At 52.4% G+C, this 18519-nt stretch overlaps 1 protein-coding gene across 6 annotated transcripts; it reads left to right on the top strand.

Annotated features, from left to right (window-relative positions):
* The first annotated feature begins 1683 nt into the window (after nt 1–1683).
* On the top strand, nt 1684–18519 carry TSKU (tsukushi, small leucine rich proteoglycan). Of its 6 annotated transcripts, none has more exons than XM_080593623.1 (3): nt 1684–2171; nt 4554–4638; nt 14827–18519. In XM_080593623.1, exon 3 carries the CDS (start codon nt 14834–14836, stop codon nt 15890–15892), a length of 1059 nt encoding a protein of 352 aa, XP_080449749.1. In that variant the 5' UTR covers nt 1684–2171; nt 4554–4638; nt 14827–14833; the 3' UTR covers nt 15893–18519. The 6 variants fall into 6 exon arrangements, with proteins under 6 accessions (XP_080449749.1, XP_080449751.1, XP_080449752.1 ...); XM_080593625.1 differs by lacking the exon at nt 1684–2171 and adding an exon at nt 2239–2965; XM_080593626.1 differs by lacking the exon at nt 1684–2171 and adding an exon at nt 3200–3564.

Raw genomic sequence — 18519 nt, 5'->3', positions numbered from 1 at the left:
GGTTCTGCTTGATAAAGTTCAGCCCATGGGACCATACAGCTCTGGGAAAACCCTTTGAGGAAATGCAAATATTCAAAATGCAAAAAAAATGAAATAGAAAATGTGATGGAAAAAGTGACGTTACACCTGAATGCCCTGTGAAAATGAACGTGGTGTTATCATGATAATTAACTGGGTGGGATCTGTAGGGATCATCCCTCCAAGGACTGTCCAGCGTTTTGCAGTGGATGGTTTCTTGGTGCTGCAACGTGGCCCCTGCCAGCACCAGGTGTCACTTTGTCACCCATCTGTGCAGAAGACAGATGTCAGCAAGGGATGGCTGGGGGCCCTGAGAAGCCGAGGTGGGCACAAAATCTGCCAGAAAAACACGAGGGATAATTTTGTGCTAGCAGCTCACCCGGGCCAAGCCCTGCCAGATCACCCAGACGTACATTGCCAGCCCATTGTCAACCTCTGGGTTTGGCCAATGGAGAAATTTTATTAAAATCCCTTTTCTTAGCATTAGAAGTTCAAGGAGAACACCTCTCAGTTCATTATTGCTTCATCTGAGCAACAACATTTCTGAGCACTCAATTTTCTCATGTCCAGCAGCTATTGCAAAGCATGCTCGTTTTAGGCTTCAAATAAAGAAAACAAAAATTAAAGATCCTTCTTTAGCAAAATTCGGAGGTTTTAAGCCGGGATCATGTTTCTCACTTCTCCGTTTCAAATCCCCAGCCCTGGCAGTGCTGAAGTTTGTCTCAGCTGCAGAGCTGAATTCCCAATTCCCCCAGCCTCAAACTGGCATTTTGCTTTGCTGAGGCCAAGCCCGACATGGCAAAGGCCTATCACAAGGAGCGGAAAAAATGAACAAAATGGAAAAATTAAAGAAAAGCTTTCAGCCCAGCAACTTCCCCTGCTCAGAGCTATAAAAATGAACTATGCAGAGGCCTCGGGGAATGGAGCCTGAGAGCAGACTGCTCATGGCTGGAGGTACCGCCACCAGCTTCAGCTGGAAAATCACCACCCAGACGAAGGGGTTTTCCCAAGGTTTTCCCCCAAAGCGCTGGGTGCAGCTGGGTCCTGAGCACAGCTTTCCGCTGTCTTCCCCTTGGCAGAGAGCTCACCAACTGATGGTGATTCCCAAAGTCAAGCCTGCAAATCTCAGGCAAATGTCAGGCTGAGCAAATTTTGGTCTTTGGTACGGGGCGTTTCAAAGCACCAAAGAACCTGACTGCGCCTTCCCAGCATAAACTCTTGAAGAAACCAGCAAGCACACAGCTCGGGACCTGCCCCAGTTTTGGGATTACAGCACCATTGGGCCATAAACCCAACAGTCAAGAAACTCGGGCACGGGGCTGCTCTTTTGCAGCTTCCTCGGAGAAGTCCCAGAGACTGCCCATCCTAAAACGAACAGGTCCTGGCTCTCTGCTCCCCAGACTGTGGGGTTTTGCCTGATTTTTTTAGCTCTATCCCATGTCAGGGGTTGCACCATAGGATTTCTTAGCCCCCGTCTTCTGCAGCAGTTGGGGGCTGGTCTGGGTGCTCAGCCCTGGGTGCTGCCTTGTCCTGCTCAGCACCTCGGGGGGGCTGGACCGGACCCTGTCCCTACACACCTGGAAAACTGGGGGCAGGAGGTGTTTGGGAACAGGACCCACTGCTATAATACACGAAGGACTGGAAATAGGGCTGAGGGTAATTCTGGACCGAGCCCACAAAAGCAATGGGGTTACAAGGGGTTGTACCCGGGGAGGGGATGCAGGGCAGCAGATGGGGGTGCAAAGCCGGCTGGAAACCTCCCCATTTTCCCCCATAAAGGAAAAAAAAAAAGAGAAGGGGGGTCTGCCAGTCGCCCAGCCGAGCACAAGTCCTGCCTCCTGCCTCCTTCCTCCTCCTCCTCCTCCCAGATGTTCCCTTGTGTGCAGCCATCTGTTGAGCTCCCTCCTCCCTCCTCCTGCGGGGAAAGGGGCAGCCCGCCTGCCCGGCCAGCTGCACGCCTTGGAGGAGGAGGAGAAGAAGGAGGAGGAGGAGGAGGAGGAGGGAGGAGGAGGAGAAGGAGGAGGGAGGAAGGGGACACCCGGCCCCCAGGCTTTGCTCTCGCCGGCTGCCGGCGGCGCCCGCTCCCCGCCGTGGGAACCGGCGCTGCGTGGCCGTGGGAAGCAGCCCCGGGGTGGGAACCGACCCCGGCCCCGGTGAGTGTCCCCCCACCCCCCTCCTCACGACCCCCCCAATCCCCTCCCCACGCTTACAGGCAGCCGACAAAGCAGCAGCCCCCTCCCCATCCCCAATTCCCCATTCCGGGGAAGGGGGGAGCTCGCTGAACGGGGGGGTCGGGGGGGTGCTGAGCCTCCCCGGGGATGCTCAGGGCCGAGCTGGGGAGGGGTCTGCTGGACACCCCCCCCCCCATACCTCCGAGCGAGGAAACTTTTGGGGTGCCACGACTTTTTGCCCCGCGTGGGACCTCAGCCTCTCCAAAAAAGCAGCGGGCGTGCGGAGATGGGGTGTTTGGGGAGGGGAAGCACTGAGCTCCGGCGGGGAGGGAAACCACTTTCCCCCCACCCCTGGCATCCCAAAAAGGGGGGATTTGGGGTACGGAGACTCGTCCGAGCCCTGCCCGTTCCCTCCCCGCGGGCTGCAGCCGGGGCAGGACTCGCGGCTCCGGCCGGGTTTGGGGTTTTATTTTTATTTTTTTTTTCCCCTTCTCCTTCCCCGTGCAATGGTGGCTGCGGAGCAATCGGGCTTGCCACGGCTGCAAAGTAATCCGAGCAGCAGCTGGAGGCTCCGCACCGCCTCCCGTGCCCAGCTTCAGGGCTTTGATTTCACACAGGGCTCCCTGTCTGCCTTCCTCCCTCCCCTCTCCAGCGGGGAGCCTTTGGGGTTTTTCTTTTTTTCTTTTTTTTTTTTTTTTTTTCCCTTTTTTTTTCCCCCTCCCAGCTCGGGTTCTCGTGCTGTAGGAGCTCGTAGGGTTTCGCTGCTCACCCAGAAGGTAAGGGGAGAAAAATCGGGGGGGGGCAGCTTGGGAGGAAGGCAAAGCTTAAAAGAGGGGGGTTTGGGATGGGGCGAGGAGGCGCAGAGGGGCTCAGATAAGGGCAAGGCAAAGCTCCCCGCCCGGGAATTTCCCCTGTCTCTAAGTGGATTAAGCTGGAGGGGAAGGTGTGTTTGGGGGGGCGGGGGGGGGGGGGGAAGGGAGAGGAAGCAGCCCAGGATTTATTTGTTTGTCGGGTTCTCTTCTTGGGAAAAAAAGAAAAAAAAAAAAAAAGCCTCTGGTTGTGACTTTTGAAGCAGGAGGTCAGAAAGCACGGGGTTCCCCTGCTAACGCGCGCACACACCCTGTAAACTTTTAAGCAGCTCCATGGAAACTTCTTATTAATGCCGGAGGCGTTAAAAGCCCCGGAGCCCGGCAGATTTATTAGGGCAGTCACCCACAACACGTGTCGGCCCTCTCCAGACAAAAGGAAACTTCGCTCCTCCGCCGGGGATGAGCGGGGAGCCCGAGCGGGGAGCAGCGAGGATGGAGAGAGGGGTCGAGGACAGAGAAAAGGGTCAAGACGTTGGGAAGTGGCCTTGCAGCCGTTCCCCATCATGGTTAGTTTGTGGGGCAAAGCCCCAATGCAATTTAATTGAAGGTGTTTGAGCCCCAGAGCAGCAAGAGCCCCGCGAGAGCCGAGCCGAGCAGCGTTGGCGGCGGCGGCTCGGAGCCGAAAGACTTCCCCGGGTGCCTGCCGTGCTAAATCAGCTGCCGTGAGCCTGAATAAGCGCATTCACTGGAGTTACAGTGGGAAACTTGTCTCTTGCGGACACTGTGCCATTGCTCTGCGGAAAAAGGCCGGTGCCCGTGGCTGAAATCTTGCATTGAGCGCCGCTCCGGAGCCCGGCTGGAGGCGCGCGGGGCGTTATTGCGGCGGTAGCGAGCACTGGCGTGGTGGAAAGGCAGATTTAGAGCAACGCCTCGGTGGTTTTCCTGGGAATAAGGAGAAGCTGAGAGGACTGGAGGGAGCCCGGTACGTCCCCAGGAGGATTTGCAGAGTTAAGCTCGGTTGGTTGCTCCAGGGAGCGAAAGCAAAGGCAAAGTGGGTCGTGGCCACCACTCTGCCATCCACACACCAGCCTCCACTGCATTTATAGACCCTGGGAGCCAGTCCCAGCCCCGGAGAGGCCACGGGACACGGGAGGTGCTTGCTCACACGTGGTTTATAAACGAGGCCCCGAGCTCAGCCACCGCCAGTCTCCGGTCCTGGAGGCAGCTGGTGCGCGGGGTGAGCGGCTCGGGGCAGGTCGGGTGCTGTGGGAGACACCCCGCTGGGAAGGAATTGGGGGGCTTTGCTCCAAGAGGCAGAGGGGAGCGATGGCAAAATGCCTGGGGGGGACGAGGATGTGACCAACACCCCTGGGGGACCTTCAATTTCTGGAGAGGGAAAGGCTGCGAGGGGTCTGAAGCACCCCTCTTTTTCCAGCTTGGCTCCAAAGAAAGAAAAAAAAACAAAACAGCATTGGAAGGATGGGAGGAAATAGGAAGAAAAGAGTTGTAAAACAAAGCAAAAATGTAAAAGCTTTTGTCTTTTTTTTGCTAATAGAGGAAGAAGCATCCCGTGCTCTCCCAGCCCTGCAGCCAGCAGCAGCGTGTGTCGCCCCGGCGCGAGACGGAGCTGGGAAAAGGAGGTGAGGCCCCGGCTTCAGAGGTTTACACTTTTCCCTCCATCCCTAAGTGCTTTTTTTTTTTTTTTTCCTTCTTTCCCTCTCCTCTCCCTCCTCCCTGCCCGGTTGGTGGGGACAAGCAGAGGCTGGAGGGGGGGATTTAAGACAAGGCATCCTTGTCTGCAGCCCTCCTGACCCCCGGCGCCCCCGGGGAGCGGGCACGCAGCAGCCGCAGCGCCGGCAGCCTGGCAGGGTATCAGAAGAAACTTCCGAAACGAGCGAGCGTGGAGATATTGGGGGCCGGGAAGAGATAAAGGCTGGCTCGAGCGAGCCCTTTCTTGTATCAAAACTTGGCACCTGGACCCGTCGTGGCAAACGGGTGAGCAGGCACGGCTCAGCGCCATTCGTTACGGGGGAAGCCTTGAGATTTCTCATTCCTGCTGCAATTTATTTATTATTATTATTATTTTTTTTTTAATTTCCTGGAAGCTGCGCAGCAAGGAGGGTGGGGGGAAGGAAAATGCGTGCTCCGGGAATCACCCTGGCCTCCCCCTGCTCGTGAAAAGCCGCAAGAGATTAACCCAACCTGGCTGCCGCAGCGCGGGACATTCCTGCCTAGCATTAACCAGGCTCCCAACTCGCCTGTTGGAGCAGTGGCAAACTGGAAAAAAAAAAAGAAAAAGCACTTTATCTCCTCTGCAGCCGAGCAGAGGGCCATGTGCTCTGTGTAATAGCTGAGTGCTGGCATCTGTGAGGTTTCTTTTCCTTCCCCTTTTCCCCCCCGCCTGCTTCTTTTTTGCTATCTGTGATGCTGACTGGTCGCCTTCCCCTGTTTGATGCCCGGCGTGTGATGGGTGGGAGAGGGGAGCAGAGCTGGTTTTTAGGGGCGAGGGAAAGTCCTGCTGGAGGAAGAGGGGTCCCCACTCATGGGACAAAAGTGGGGGTCCTCATAGGGATAGGAGCCAGCAGGTGACTTGGAGATGAAGGGCTCTGATTCCTCTCTGTCAGGAATCGCTGTAGATCCTTGAGGGTTTTTTTTTCTCAAAGGTGAGCTGCAGGGGAAAGAAATAAGACTTTCTAATTTGGCTTTGAATACGAGATCATCAGGAAAAAATTCAGACTTAAAAGCAAAGCCCCGCTGTGGCACATGGGTCAGGCAGCTGTGATTCCACACCCCCACCACATCCGAAGCTCTCCAGGGGGGGCAGGTTGCAAGCAGGTTGCAAGCCCAGCCCCAAAATCACCTCTTTCTTCCCAAAACCTCCCCTAACCTGGGAACACGGGGAGGTTTCCCACACCAGGACGGAGGAGGCAGTTCCTCCAAAGCCCTTTGATACGGGTGCAAAGGCTCAGTTCCCACCAAGGTGTGGTGCCTCCACCCAGAAGCAGCCTCTTTGTAGGACACCTCCAGCTCATGGGACCGCAGGAATATGGGGTAGCTTTGAACGTGGCTGGGTTTGTGCTCTGGGTGGAAGCATTGCTCAGCAAAATCAGGTCAAATTAAGTTAGGATTTGGCTTAAGGCAGGGTTAAATGGTAAACGCTGGGTGGTTTTGTGCATCCTGGGTGACGTGGGTCATCGTGGCACGGCAGAGGGGTCACTGAGTAATGGGACAGGAATGGGGATGGAACTGAGCCAGGGCATGGGGCAGAGCCCCCTGGAGAGGCAGGCTGGCTGCTGGCAGCCACAGAGGAGACGTTGAGACACCAAGATCGATGGTTTGAGAGGCTCTTAAATGTTCCTCCACCGCACCAACGTCCCCAGGTGTTCTGTCCCCCAGCCTGGCTGCCCTTTTTGTGGAAGTCAAGGCAGGGCCGGTGTCCTGGACACACCAGGACGTGGCACATGAGGACAGTGGTGGCATTTGGCTGGGCCAGCTGTGGCCACGGCAGCACGGTGGTGATGTCCAGGAGGGTCCCCATGGGGTGAGATGGGGGCAATCTCAGCTCGTGTTCCAGTCCCCGTTAAAGGAAAGGGTTTGGACCTTGGCGGGGTGACTCCAGGTTCACCTCTCAGTCCTGGGGCTGGGCATCCTTAAGGCTTCAGGAGGGAAACTGAGGCACACGGGGGGGAATTTATGGCAATATCAGCAGTAGGTCCTGCATGGGACACGGCTCTCCCAACCTCCGTTAGATGCCTCCATCAGGGCGATGGTGCTTTAGTGCCTCTCTCTGCTCTGCGCCGGCTCGGTTGGCACTGGGGTTGGCAACCTCGGGCTGAGATATCAGCATGAATCCCTAAACCAAGTGCACGGAGAGCCACCAACCACCGTCACCTTCCTTTCCCACACCACCCATGAGATGCTGAAGGATCCAGGGAGAGGAGGCAGAGAGCTAAGGAGACACCACAACACCATGTTACGGGGACAGTCGAGCAGCATCTGGGGTAGGAACCGCGGTGGGGAGGATGCCCTGCTCCTGGAGCCTTTGTCAGCCTTACCCAGACCCCCTTCCCCTCCCCAAATCCCTTTCCAAATCTTGCAGGAGACCTGCTGGGCGTAGCAAGTATCTCACATCCTCCCAAAGCCCCCAGTGATGCTCTGCAGGGTGGCCACCACGCCGAGCGGCCCATTGTGCGCAGCGGTCACGTTGCAAGAATTATTTGGGGGCAGGGGGGGATGCCAAGAGAGGAATGAGACAGGAGCCTCCAGCTGTGCTGTTTGCAAGAATAACGGCCAGGATTGTATTTATTATCTCCTCCGTGGAGGGTCTGCAGCTGCACGCTGACGGCCACGGGTGGCGAAGGGGCCTGGAGCTCATTTTGCAGGAGAAAATAAAATAATAATAATTTAAAAAAAAAAGAAAAGCCCACAAAGAAGTCCTGGGCTGGCCAAGGCATCACCAAAGGGCATCCAGCCTAATGTTGCCTCCCTGATTTGCTCTCCCTTATTGAAGCCAGCAGGCCTGGGAGGGTGGTGAGGAGATGGGAGGTTGGCAGCTGCTGCTTTTCGGGGAGCTAAAGCTGCACGGGGTCCTCTTAAAACCCTCCCGTTGAGACTGCAGGCTCTGCCCCCGGTGGATTTCTTTTCCCTGGGCTTTTCACTTGATTTTGGCCAGCAACCGAGGCGTGCCATTGGAGGGAAGCTCTCGCATCTGGATGGCTGTTTTGCAGCCTCAAGGAGAAAGCCCTCGGAGATGCAGGAGGGTAAGGGTGAGCTACCTGCTCTGGGTGCACAACATGGCCAAGCAGCTCCGAGAACAGTTAAAAGCAAGGAGTGTAGGAGGCTTTCTCTCCCCGTGCTGTACCTCTTAACATTTCTCCCTGGTCTGGTGCATGGGGTGCATCCCAGAGCGCATTCCTCTCGGATTATATCATGCCTCCAGGAGCCTGGAGTGTTATAAAGGAGTACGGACACAGCAGGAGCTGGTAGCGGGACCGGGTGAGGCTGGGAGTCAGGTGTGGGAGAGCATTGTAAAGGGCTGAGGCTGGAGGAGCAGCGTGCTGGGATCCTTTTAGCTTTCGATAACTGGCTAGCCAAAAAAATAAGAGCCTTCATTAAAGCATGAAATGACCAAAAAAAAGGTGTTTCATGCTTTAAAAATTCGCATCAGCTTGTTGGTTTATTTGCTCTGATGTCCTGACTCCAGAAATGGCTGGACAGGAGGGGAAAGGATGTTCCCTGAAAACCCTGAAATCCTGCATTTTTTTGGGTACCCCATCTGAGCCCGCACGCCCTAAGATGCTGGGAAGCAGTGTGCTGCTGCTGGTGCTCCCACTTTCCATGGACCAGCCCATGCCAAAGTGGAAATGCTCCAAAAGCTGAGCAGTCCTGGGGCTGGCGTGATCAGGAGGCAATGGTGAGACCACGATGCTCTCGTGTGTGTAGCCAGGGCTTCTTGCTTCAGAAACGCCTCCTCCGAGCACAAGCACAGCTCTGCGGGAGGCTGCTGGGCAAAATTAATTTCAAAAAGCCACAGGAGACTTTTTCTCCCCACCAAGGGGAGCGGTTATAACCTGAGAGAGGTTATGGCTGAGAAGGAAGGCGGATTTGGGGTAAAAACCCTGGGGTTTGATTGCAAATGTGCTGGAGTTTGCAACGACCTCTTGCACAGATGCTGCCTGGCTGCTCCCATCGGGGTGAAATCCCCGGGAGCTCCCGTGACGCAGCTTTTGGAGGCACGCTGCTCCCGGCCCTATTTCGGCTGGGGATGGATGTAAATCAGCTGGAAGGCGCCCCATGGGCTGGCGAACCTGCCCGTGCAGGTTTCCCCTTGTGGGAGCCAAAAATACCCCGCACCGCACCTCGGTTTCCTCCTGGGGTTGCCGAAGTGGAATAAACTGTTAGTGGTTTAAGCCCTGGGATGATAAATCACCCCTGGCCTCTTGCAGAGCAGATGGGATTTGTGACATAAACAGTCAGAGCGAAGATTATTTTAACAGGGCTCTCAATTTCTTTTGTGAAAAAAGGAGATGCATCTAGCTTTAAAAAAGAGAGGGTGTTTGAGCAGAGCAAGGGATGTCGCTGAAACCAGCGACGACAAACCCGTGTTGTGATGCTGCTCTGGGGTTTGGAGGTGCTTGGCTCCCTCCTGACCATCCCTACGTGTCTTCTTCTGGTGGGCTGAGGGGCTGCTTTCTTCTGGCTTTGGGCTTGCAAAAGCACTTCTGATGCTTAAAGGTTTGTCTGGCTTTGTTCTTGCTCATCTTACCCATCCCATCACCTTTGAAGCCTATAAAAATCACCCCGAAGGATGGAGAGCAGTTGTGGGATGCTGGTTAATCATTGACTTTTTGGCTCAGCTGCTGCTCCGTGCTTGCAGCTGACAAAAACGAATGGAAATTAGGGAGCTCTGGGGGAAAACAAGGAGTGGGGTCTTGGTTTTCCCTTCCTTGGCCCTTCTGGCTTGCCTTACCCCCCAGTTCCCTGCTTTTTGGTGAGATCCGAGTCTTGCAATGATAGACTTGGCGATGTGGTTATTTCCATCCCCAAAATATAGGCCTATTGCCTACAGTTGTCTCATAGCCTGGATTCCCAACACCACTGGGTTAATTACTTGCTAATGACTCCCCCTTGGCGGTGGGGCTGTTGACTGGATGCAGACGAGGTGGGCTTACATCCAATATTAGAAATCATTAAAGTGAAAAGGAATTCGTAATTTTTTTTTTCCTTCTCCTGCCCTGTATTTAATCCCGATTTTCCCAAGTGAGCAGGAAGACAACAAAAACCATCTGTGGGATGATTTCAGCTCCTCTTCATGCCCTCGGTGCCTCTTTACCCAGAGCCACAAGGGCTAATTCGGCTGTCCCAGGGGCTGAGTGCCCCCCAGCCCCGTGCTGGCACACAGGGCTGGGGAAATAGGGTGAGGTTAAGGTGGAGACAGGGTTGCAAACCCCCTTCTTTATGTCCTGGTGGGAAATTTGGGATGGCCCAGCTATTTCAGCAGCTTTGCACTTCACGTCGATAAAACCATCTCTGATAACGTATCACCCAAAAGCAATTCAAGCAACGGCTCCTGACAGAGGGGTCTGTTAAATTGGGCTGAATTTAGACGTGCCAAGAGACAAGCCCTCAAGAACTCCCCAAACCCACCTAGGAACACCATGAACTCCCCAAACCCACGTGGGATCAAACCTCATGAACAGATACATTGGATCTCACTAACTCTCCTCTTCCTAAACCTAGGAAGACACAAGTGCAAAACCAGGACCCCAAAGCAGCTAAAAACAAAAATTCTCCATCTACAGGTCCCATCTACACCAAAACTCCTCCCTAAGGAAGCACACGGATTGGTTTAATGAGCTTTGCAGAGGGGGCACACACAGCTCTTTGCAGATGGGGACTGTTTCAGGGAAGAGCAAAAGCCCTTTACTTTCATGGGTTCACGAAAAAAAAAAAGAGAAAAGTTGTCAGCAGCAGTTTCTTTATCACGGGAGGAGTGTGTGATGTGCGACAAGGGATTAATGGTCTCGTAGGCTGGTTGGAACCAGTTTTGTTGTGTGCTCACACTGGCGTTTGGGATCCAGAGACCTGGCTGTGATTGCAGCTGCGGCGTCACTCGGGCTCGGCCCGCTGGAGCCCAAACCGGAGAATTGCGGCTGTTACTGGTGCTGCGCCCCACCTGATCGTCATTCTTGCTTGACACAATAATGAAGGAAAACATTTAAAAAAAAAAAAAAAGCCCTCTGAAGGAGTTCTGTTGTTTGAGAAGCGGCTCAGGAGCATCCTGGCACTGCGGAGCTGCCGTCCCAGCTGCGTCTCAGAGCCTCCCAAGTATTTATAGAGAAAGAGCCAACTTTCTCTCTGTTTTTTATTTTTTTTCCCTCCTTTTCTTTAGCAGTCTGAAGGATTTATGGCTTCTATCATATCCCATGCAGCTCGCTACATTTTCCAATAGCGTTCCCTTTCCCCTGCCCCCCATTAAAGGCAGCCAAGTGGGCCTCGTGGGCCTTCCTATGAAGATTTTGCCTTTTGTTCACTTGGCTGACGCAGGAGGCAGAAGAGAATCCCCAAAACTTTTCCCTCGATGAAATATTGCTGCTTGCACAACTCCTCCACCCTTTGCTAAAGCAGTCGCTTTATTTGCAGGAGCAGGGCTCCTGCCCTTCCCCTTTGCCTCTTGTCCTTAAAGGTTGCTGTATTTGCTTTTAAGCCAGAATGCTCCAGTTTCAGCAGCAAAATCACAAAAAAAATAAAGGAAACTACCCACATCTGTGCACTGTGCCTTAGACAGAAAGGAAGTCACATCATCCTAAATCTGCTCTGTTTTTGGGCCACCAGGGAGAAGACTTCTTCTCCCCATCCCGGTAATCCTGCAGCTGGGCAGGAAAATTTGCTGGAAAACTAACGTCCATTGGGGAAAAAAGGTTAGTTTTTGTTGGATGGGTGAGCATGGGTCTTGTCTTTGGTGGGTTTCACCCCGTTCTGGAGCAATTTCTTTCTCTTCACCCTATTGTACAGACAACCTGGGGTGTCTGCTCTACTTGAAGATCACCTGCATCTCCTCATCCCCCATGAGAGGATGAGTCCCTGAGCAGCAGGCTTCTATCGAGGGTTCGATGTGACTGCAGATCCCTCCTGGGTGGGAAGCAGGTTTCTTTGGGAGGTTTAGATTGGATATCAGGAAGAATTTCTCCATGGAAAAGGTCCTTAGGGATTGGAACGGGCTGCCCAGGGCCGTGGTGGGGTCACCGTCCCTGGAGGTATTTAAGAGATGTGTGGACGTGGTGCTTAGGGACATGGACTTGGTAGTGTTGGGTGATGGTTGGGGTCTTTTCCATCCTAAATGATTCTCTGGTTCCACGAGGTGGCAAAGTCTCAGCTGTGGATCACTGGAGCAGTGAGAAAAGGGTTTAAGGAATAGGAGAGGGAGGAAAACGAGTGCAGTGGGAAGTGGAACTTTGCAACGCCACCACAGCAGGGCTTTCCCCTCCCGCACCCCAGACCTGGGTTTCCTCTGCGATCTGTTTTTAAAATCAGAGTGACTTTTCAGGTTTTTTTTTTTTGGCAGGAGGATCTCAGTGCGAGTTTTCCGCCTGGGTCCTGCCAAGGGATGAGCAGAGCAAGGAGGAGCGGTTGGGGCATCTGCAAACTCAGATGTGGGGAATTGGGACTTGGGGAAGATGCCGGACACCCTGCAGGGAGACCATGAGAGCCACAGAAAAGAAAAAGTCACGGAGGAAGGCAGGGAAAACCAATCCAAGGGGTGGTTGTCTTCTCCTGGTGGCTTTCCCTGCTCTCGATCACCGTCCCAGGCGCTGGGGCTGGAGATTTCTGGGCTGTGGTGTTGCCTCCGGGTGAACGTCCCCAGTGCTGTAGGAAGGATAACTCGTTTTTCTTTCGCGAGGGGATACCTTGGCTTCCTGCCTTTATCAACAGAGCAGCTCGTAGGCAGCCGTCCAAAGGCAATTTGATGCGGTTTCAAATACACACTGTACGCAGATGAACTGTAAATGCCTGTGGCATGTTTCCTGCCCCGTTTCAAAAAGCTGTATCGATTGCTCCATGCGGCAATAAAGCATGCCCATACCTGACTAAGCTCTTCCTTGATTATCTGGCAATACAAGAGTCTCTTCCTTGGACTGGAAGGTGACCGGCACCTTAATTTCTCCTATCTTTTAGGAGAACCGGCCAAGTGGCTTGTTAGCCGAGGAATGTTTCGTTGCTGCTCCGTAAGGGACTTTTTAACTGGTAGCAATGGATCGCATCTCATCTGCAAAGCAATCCCAAAGCCAATAAGGGAGATCTTGGGGTGCTGGTGCCAGGAGGGAAGAGGCAATAGGTGCCACATAAGCACCTGCTGGGGTCTGGTCCAGCTCCCACCAAAGCCAACGGGATGCCAGGAGGAACCGAGCTGGGGTTTCAAAGGAGGAGTTAGGAGGCGTTTTCCCTGTTGAGATCTCGAGTGGGAGGGATGTGAGCGATGAGCCACCAGGAGATTGAGGTGACACTGGTGCAGGTGCTTCCCTGTAGATGAAACTTTTATCATTTAGGGTTTTTAGTTTCCAAAGGGCTCCCCACTGCTCTCATTTCCCTTGGTAATGGAACATTTCAGTGTGTTTCAAAAAAATAAAATAAAAATCAGCTTTTAGTTCGGGAGTGGCTACAAAATGGAGCAAGCTGTGGTCTGCGTGCACAGAAACAGAGGGTGGATCGGCCTTGATGTCATTAAGAAAGGGATATCTGGACACGTGTCTGCAGAAAGCAGCCCTGTCCCCTGCATCCCCTCTGCAGACACGTGTGTTTTCTCAAGAAACCATTGACATGGGCTGAGACTAGGGCTCATCTTACAGTTTTTTTGTTGTTTCTGCAGAATAATGTAACCCAGAGGATCGCGTGTTGGCCTTTAGCAGTGCTCTGGTTGCAGGCTTTTTGGTCAGAGTCCCAAACTCTGTTTTCAGGAGGTCTGGGAGCTGCTCCCAGACAAGTCATACCAGTGATCAGGGCGATATTTTTGCAAAGGCATTTTTCCTTTTGCACTTCTTTTGCCCGTTGGCAAGTCAGCCCTGGTGGGTCTCCTGGGAAGGAGCATGGGGCCAGGATGACCATGCTGAAAGGGGAGAGAAATTGCTGCCAAGGGGAGGTAAAAGGAGGTGTCAGCTGCTGGGAAATGGTCCTGGGAAGGTGCAAGGGCTGCGGGGAAGGGCAAGTGGGAGAGGTGATACTGCAGGGATGTTAATAAAGTGTTTTTAAACAGAGGTGGGAAAGGTGAGAATAGAGACGAGGGGGCTGAGATGGGGATGGGAACATGAGTTTAAAGGGGATTTTTATTTTGCCAAATGAGTGCTTGGCATGTGAGTCTGTGTTTATCAGCAGCATAGCCAAAGAGCGGTGCTGTTGGATCTGCTTGCCTGCTTTGGTGGGGGTTTTTTTATGTAGCCAGCCCCCCAGAGACCTGATTTGTAAGGCATGAGGAGCCACCACCCGTGGCTGTAAGGGGGACCAGATCGGCCCTCTTCAGCGACGGAGGGGCAGAAATGTCTCAGACAGAGGAAGGTCAAAATCAGAGGGGTGGAGAGAGCTCCTCGCTTGCTGGCAGCATTAATCAGGGAGAATACTTAATGTAATTAGCAAAGACTCCCCAGGGAGTCTACATGAAACAAATTGGCTCTCCCCACTCGATGCCTTTGAGGGAGCAATGGCCTTCGTCTGTCCTGCCTGCCACCATCCAGCGGCGTCCGTCTTGGAGTATGCTCTTATGATGCCATTGTCTCTGTCATCTACAGGAAATTTGAACAGAGTTTTGGTTTTTCCCTGGTCTGATAAGAGTTTGGGATGCCTAAAGTTTTCACTGAATGCGCAGCCTCAATGATTTCTGCTACCTGGTTTCTCTCAACCTGGTTTCTCTTGAACCCGGTGCTCCCAAAACGCACATGGATGCCCTGACTTCTGGGCGGGACGTGGTGAGATCTGGGTGCTGAAGTCCTCTGGGCTTCTGGGCAAAAAGACTCAGTATTTGAGCTGCCATTTAACCTCACATCGAAGGGTCCAGTTGAAAGGGTGTACGTTGTGTAGATTTTGCTTGAAGGCAGCCTATTGCTCTTACAGCTAATTTCCAGTTGTACGTTAACTTGGTTATACCTGCAAAGGCTGTTGACCCATTTTTTTTCCTCCATTAAGTTCCCACTGGGGTTCATAACATGAGAAACACGGTGTTTGGGGCATCCGTGCTATTTAAGGGTATACTTAGTCTTTCTCTTTGTGAAGACAGAACTCAAACCATTATGTACCTTCAGTAAAGTAAAGGCAATTAAATCTGCTTTCTTGTTTTCCAGGTCAACAATGCAGTTCACAGCCTGGTTCAACCTGCTGCTTCTCCTTCCCTGTTTTGGTACCACCAAAACCTGCTTCCCCGGCTGCCACTGTGAAGTGGAAAGCTTTGGTCTCTTCGACAGCTTTAGCCTGACCAAAGTGGATTGCAGCGGCATAGGCTCACACATCGTTCCCGTCCCAATCCCTCTGGATACCTCCTACTTGGATCTGTCTTCAAACAAACTGGAAACAATTAATGAATCGATGCTTACTGGACCTGGATACACCACCCTGGTGAGCCTTGACCTGAGCTACAATAAAATCGCCAAGATTTCCTCCACAACCTTCTCCAGGCTTCGCTACCTGGAGTCTTTGGATCTGAGTCATAACTCTCTGGAAGTCCTTCCAGAGGATTGTTTCTCCAGTTCTCCTCTGGGTGACATAGATTTGAGCAATAACAAGCTTTTGGATATAGCAATGGACGTTTTTGCCTCCAAAGGTCAAGGAAAACCCCTGAATGTGGATCTATCCAATAACATGCTCAGCACAATTACGAGGCACCGCGAGAAGAGCATCCCCAACATTCAGAACTTAAATCTTTCTGGAAACAGGCTAACATCTGTGCCAAACCTCCAGGGCATTCCCCTCCGATACTTAAATCTTGATGGGAACCCTCTAGTCAAGATTGAGAAAGGAGACTTCGTGGGGCTGACAGATTTGATTCATTTATCCCTCAGCGGCCTGCGTGGCTTCAAAGAGTTATCTCCGTATGGTTTCAAGGAATTACCAGCCCTCCAAGTTCTGGATTTATCCAGCAATCCCGATTTGAGGTCACTGACTGCCGACATTATCTTTGGCTTGAACTCCCTACAGGAGCTCAACCTCTCTGGGACAGGCATGTCATCCTTGCCAAAGACTGTGCTGAAATACCTGCCCTCCATCAAAAGCATCACCCTGGGGAAGAACATACAGTGTCTTAAGACCATCAAAGAAGGACAATACCACCGACAAATTGGGCCGACCAAAAAAGAGATCCTCAGCTGCCACGACAGCCATGGGGCTGTAGCAGCAGCGCCTTACGTTTTGTGATGAAAGAGGACAAAAAAGGGATGGGGGAGCTTGGGTGGGAGGGTGGGGGGCCGCGGGGTTTGTACAGGTGTCGGACTGAGATGGCTTGCAGTGTGCCTTTTGTAAAACTGTTGATAATTTATATATTTGTACATGCCAAGACTTGATTGTTCGTGGATTTTATACATTCGCGAAACCCAGCCCGCCTCCCCTGCAGGCTCCAGATCGAACCCGGGGTGCTGAGGGCCACCACGCAGCCCCTTGGCTCGAGAGCAACGCTGTGGGACAATGGGACTGAGCTGCTCTGTGGGTCCCAGAGCAGAAGAGCTGCTCTGGAGCAAACCTTCCTGCCCCAGACACGCTGCAGGAGCACAGCTACACGTCTCCAGAGTGCACACCAAAACGTCCCAACTCCGTAGCTGTTGGCTTACGACCATGTGCTTCACCCCGCTTTTTTTAATTATTATCCCCCAAGAAGTGCCTTCTGGATGTCGCCTTCATTAGCAGCACCCTGTTCCCTGCCGTGCACTTTCAGTCTGAAGAAGCATTTCCAGACAAACCTGAACGCAGGGTGCTCCTAATGTGCTGGTTTTTACATGTTGTTTGCATAGACGTGCAATGAACCTGGAGGAAGTAGATAACTCTTCCCACTCTTTTCCCCCTATTTTGCCATCTCGATCCTTTCCATATCAAATTGCTTTAGGTCCAGCCTTGGCAGCCTCCTGTCTTTTTAACCTTTTGTTGCTTGGAGATAATGTGCAGCAGAGCAAGAGGAGTGGGGAGAGAGAGGTCTGCCGACACCGCATTGCACCTGGGCACCAGCCTCCCACGAAGCAAATTAACCGAGCTGCAAAGCGATCGTGTAGCCTAGCTTGGGAAGAAAAACAACTCCCTCCTTCCTTTCTGAATGAGCCTAGGAGGAAATTCTGACAAGGATTCTCATCTCCATGACCTTATCGAGCCAAGACGCAGACCCTGAGGACTTCAGAGGAAGCTGTTTCTAGGCTGATGTTCCCCATCTGAACTCAACATCTGCGACTCAGCTGGGCTCGTGTCAGGCAATTTCCAGAATGTGCCGGGGGAAGAATTAACGCTGATGCCTGCAACCCTGGAGCAATTTGACGATTAGAGGAAGGATCTTGGGGTTTATTTTTTTCCAGCATTGTGGCTTTTTTTTCTCTTCCCACAGCTCCTTGGCTGCCAACTGAAACCTGATGAAAAGCCTGGTCCTCAAAGCTTTATTTTTCCTTCACTCTAAGATGCTGGCAAAGCACGGGGGAGCCCCTCTCATCCTACTGCTCATCCACATCCACGTCTTATCCACATCCACGTCTCATCCATGTCCACATCTCATCCAAGTCTGCATCCACATCTAATCCATGTCCACATCTAATCCACGTCCACATCTCATCCACATCCACATCTAATCCACGTCCACATCTAATCCACGTCCACATCTCATCCACATCCACATCTCATCCACATCCACATCTCATCCACGTCCACATCTCATCCACGTCCACATCTCATCCAAGTCTACATCTCACCCACATCCACATCTCATCCACGTCCACATCTCATCCACATCTCTGGGCCAGAGGAGAACAGGGGAAGGCAGCACTCAATGCCGGGTGTGAAGCCTTCAACCTACTCAACGGAGCATCTCCCATGGAGGTGTCTGCTCAGAGTCCAGCCCAAATCCCACACACTCTGCCCTGGGGATGGGAAGGGAAATCGTGCAGGGGGTCCTGCTCAGACTGATCTACACCCAGCCTTGCATCAGGGTGACTTTGAAGTGTTGGAAACAGGTTTAAGGAGGTCCATGCAAGGATGATGGGGGCATAAACCCAGCCCACAACCCTCCTTGAGAGTGCTGGGAGGAGCTTGGGCTTCATCCTCACACCCCCAAAGGTCTTGGCAGAAGGAAAATGTGTTGCCCAAAGCTACGGGGGTGGTGGAAAACAGCTGAGCTCATAAAAGCCAGCTGCTGCCAGGGGGGCTGAACCCAGATTCAACGCCCTACTTTGGATACTGAAATCTGTCTCCCACGTTTTCATCCATCTCCTTTTCTGATTGGGGACCTTAGGGTGGGATTTTAACCCTTTCTTTCAGTGCTGGGGGCTTTGTCCCTCTAGTGAGCCTTTGAAAGGCTCAACCAGCCTTCACACTCACAAGAAACATGGTGATTTTCTTAAAAAGGCAACAGAATGGAGACCCACATGGGAATAGCAATGGGGGCAGTGCAAGATGGGGGCAGTCTGGGAGGAAGGGGGTGGTTTTTAGTGGCTCTTGCCTTTTTAAGAGAATTATTTTCTGCTGGCAGAAAAATGTAATTAAAAAAAAAAAAGTGGTTTAATTTTATAAATCCGTATGTAGATGCAATGTTACGGGGATCATACACTGTTAAAAATCACCGTCTTTGCACCACTGTGGTAAATTTAAAACCCAATGTGACAATCCAACTGAAGACTGCAAGATTTCCTGGTGTAATCTCACGCTAGCTGCTAGATAAACAAGTCTTAGCAAAGGCTGGCAAATACCGTCGCTGTATTAGTTTGTTGTTTGTTTTTTTTTTTAAAGAACCTCAGCAGCATTGTAAGGCTTTGTGATTAGTCACAATATAATAAAGTGATTTGGAGGAGAATAAA

This window comes from Anser brachyrhynchus, assembly GCF_964034855.1.
Source record: "Anser brachyrhynchus genome assembly, chromosome: 1".
In the NCBI taxonomy this organism is placed as follows: Eukaryota; Metazoa; Chordata; class Aves; order Anseriformes; family Anatidae; genus Anser; species Anser brachyrhynchus.
Note: the sequence above shows the minus strand (reverse complement) of the source record. Positions and strands in the feature narration are given on the sequence as shown.

What these genes read in the sequence shown, in the direction of transcription:
- TSKU (XM_080593623.1), top strand. Translation starts at nt 14,834, where the DNA reads ATGCAGTTCACAGCCTGGTTCAACCTGCTGCTTCTCCTTCCCTGTTTT.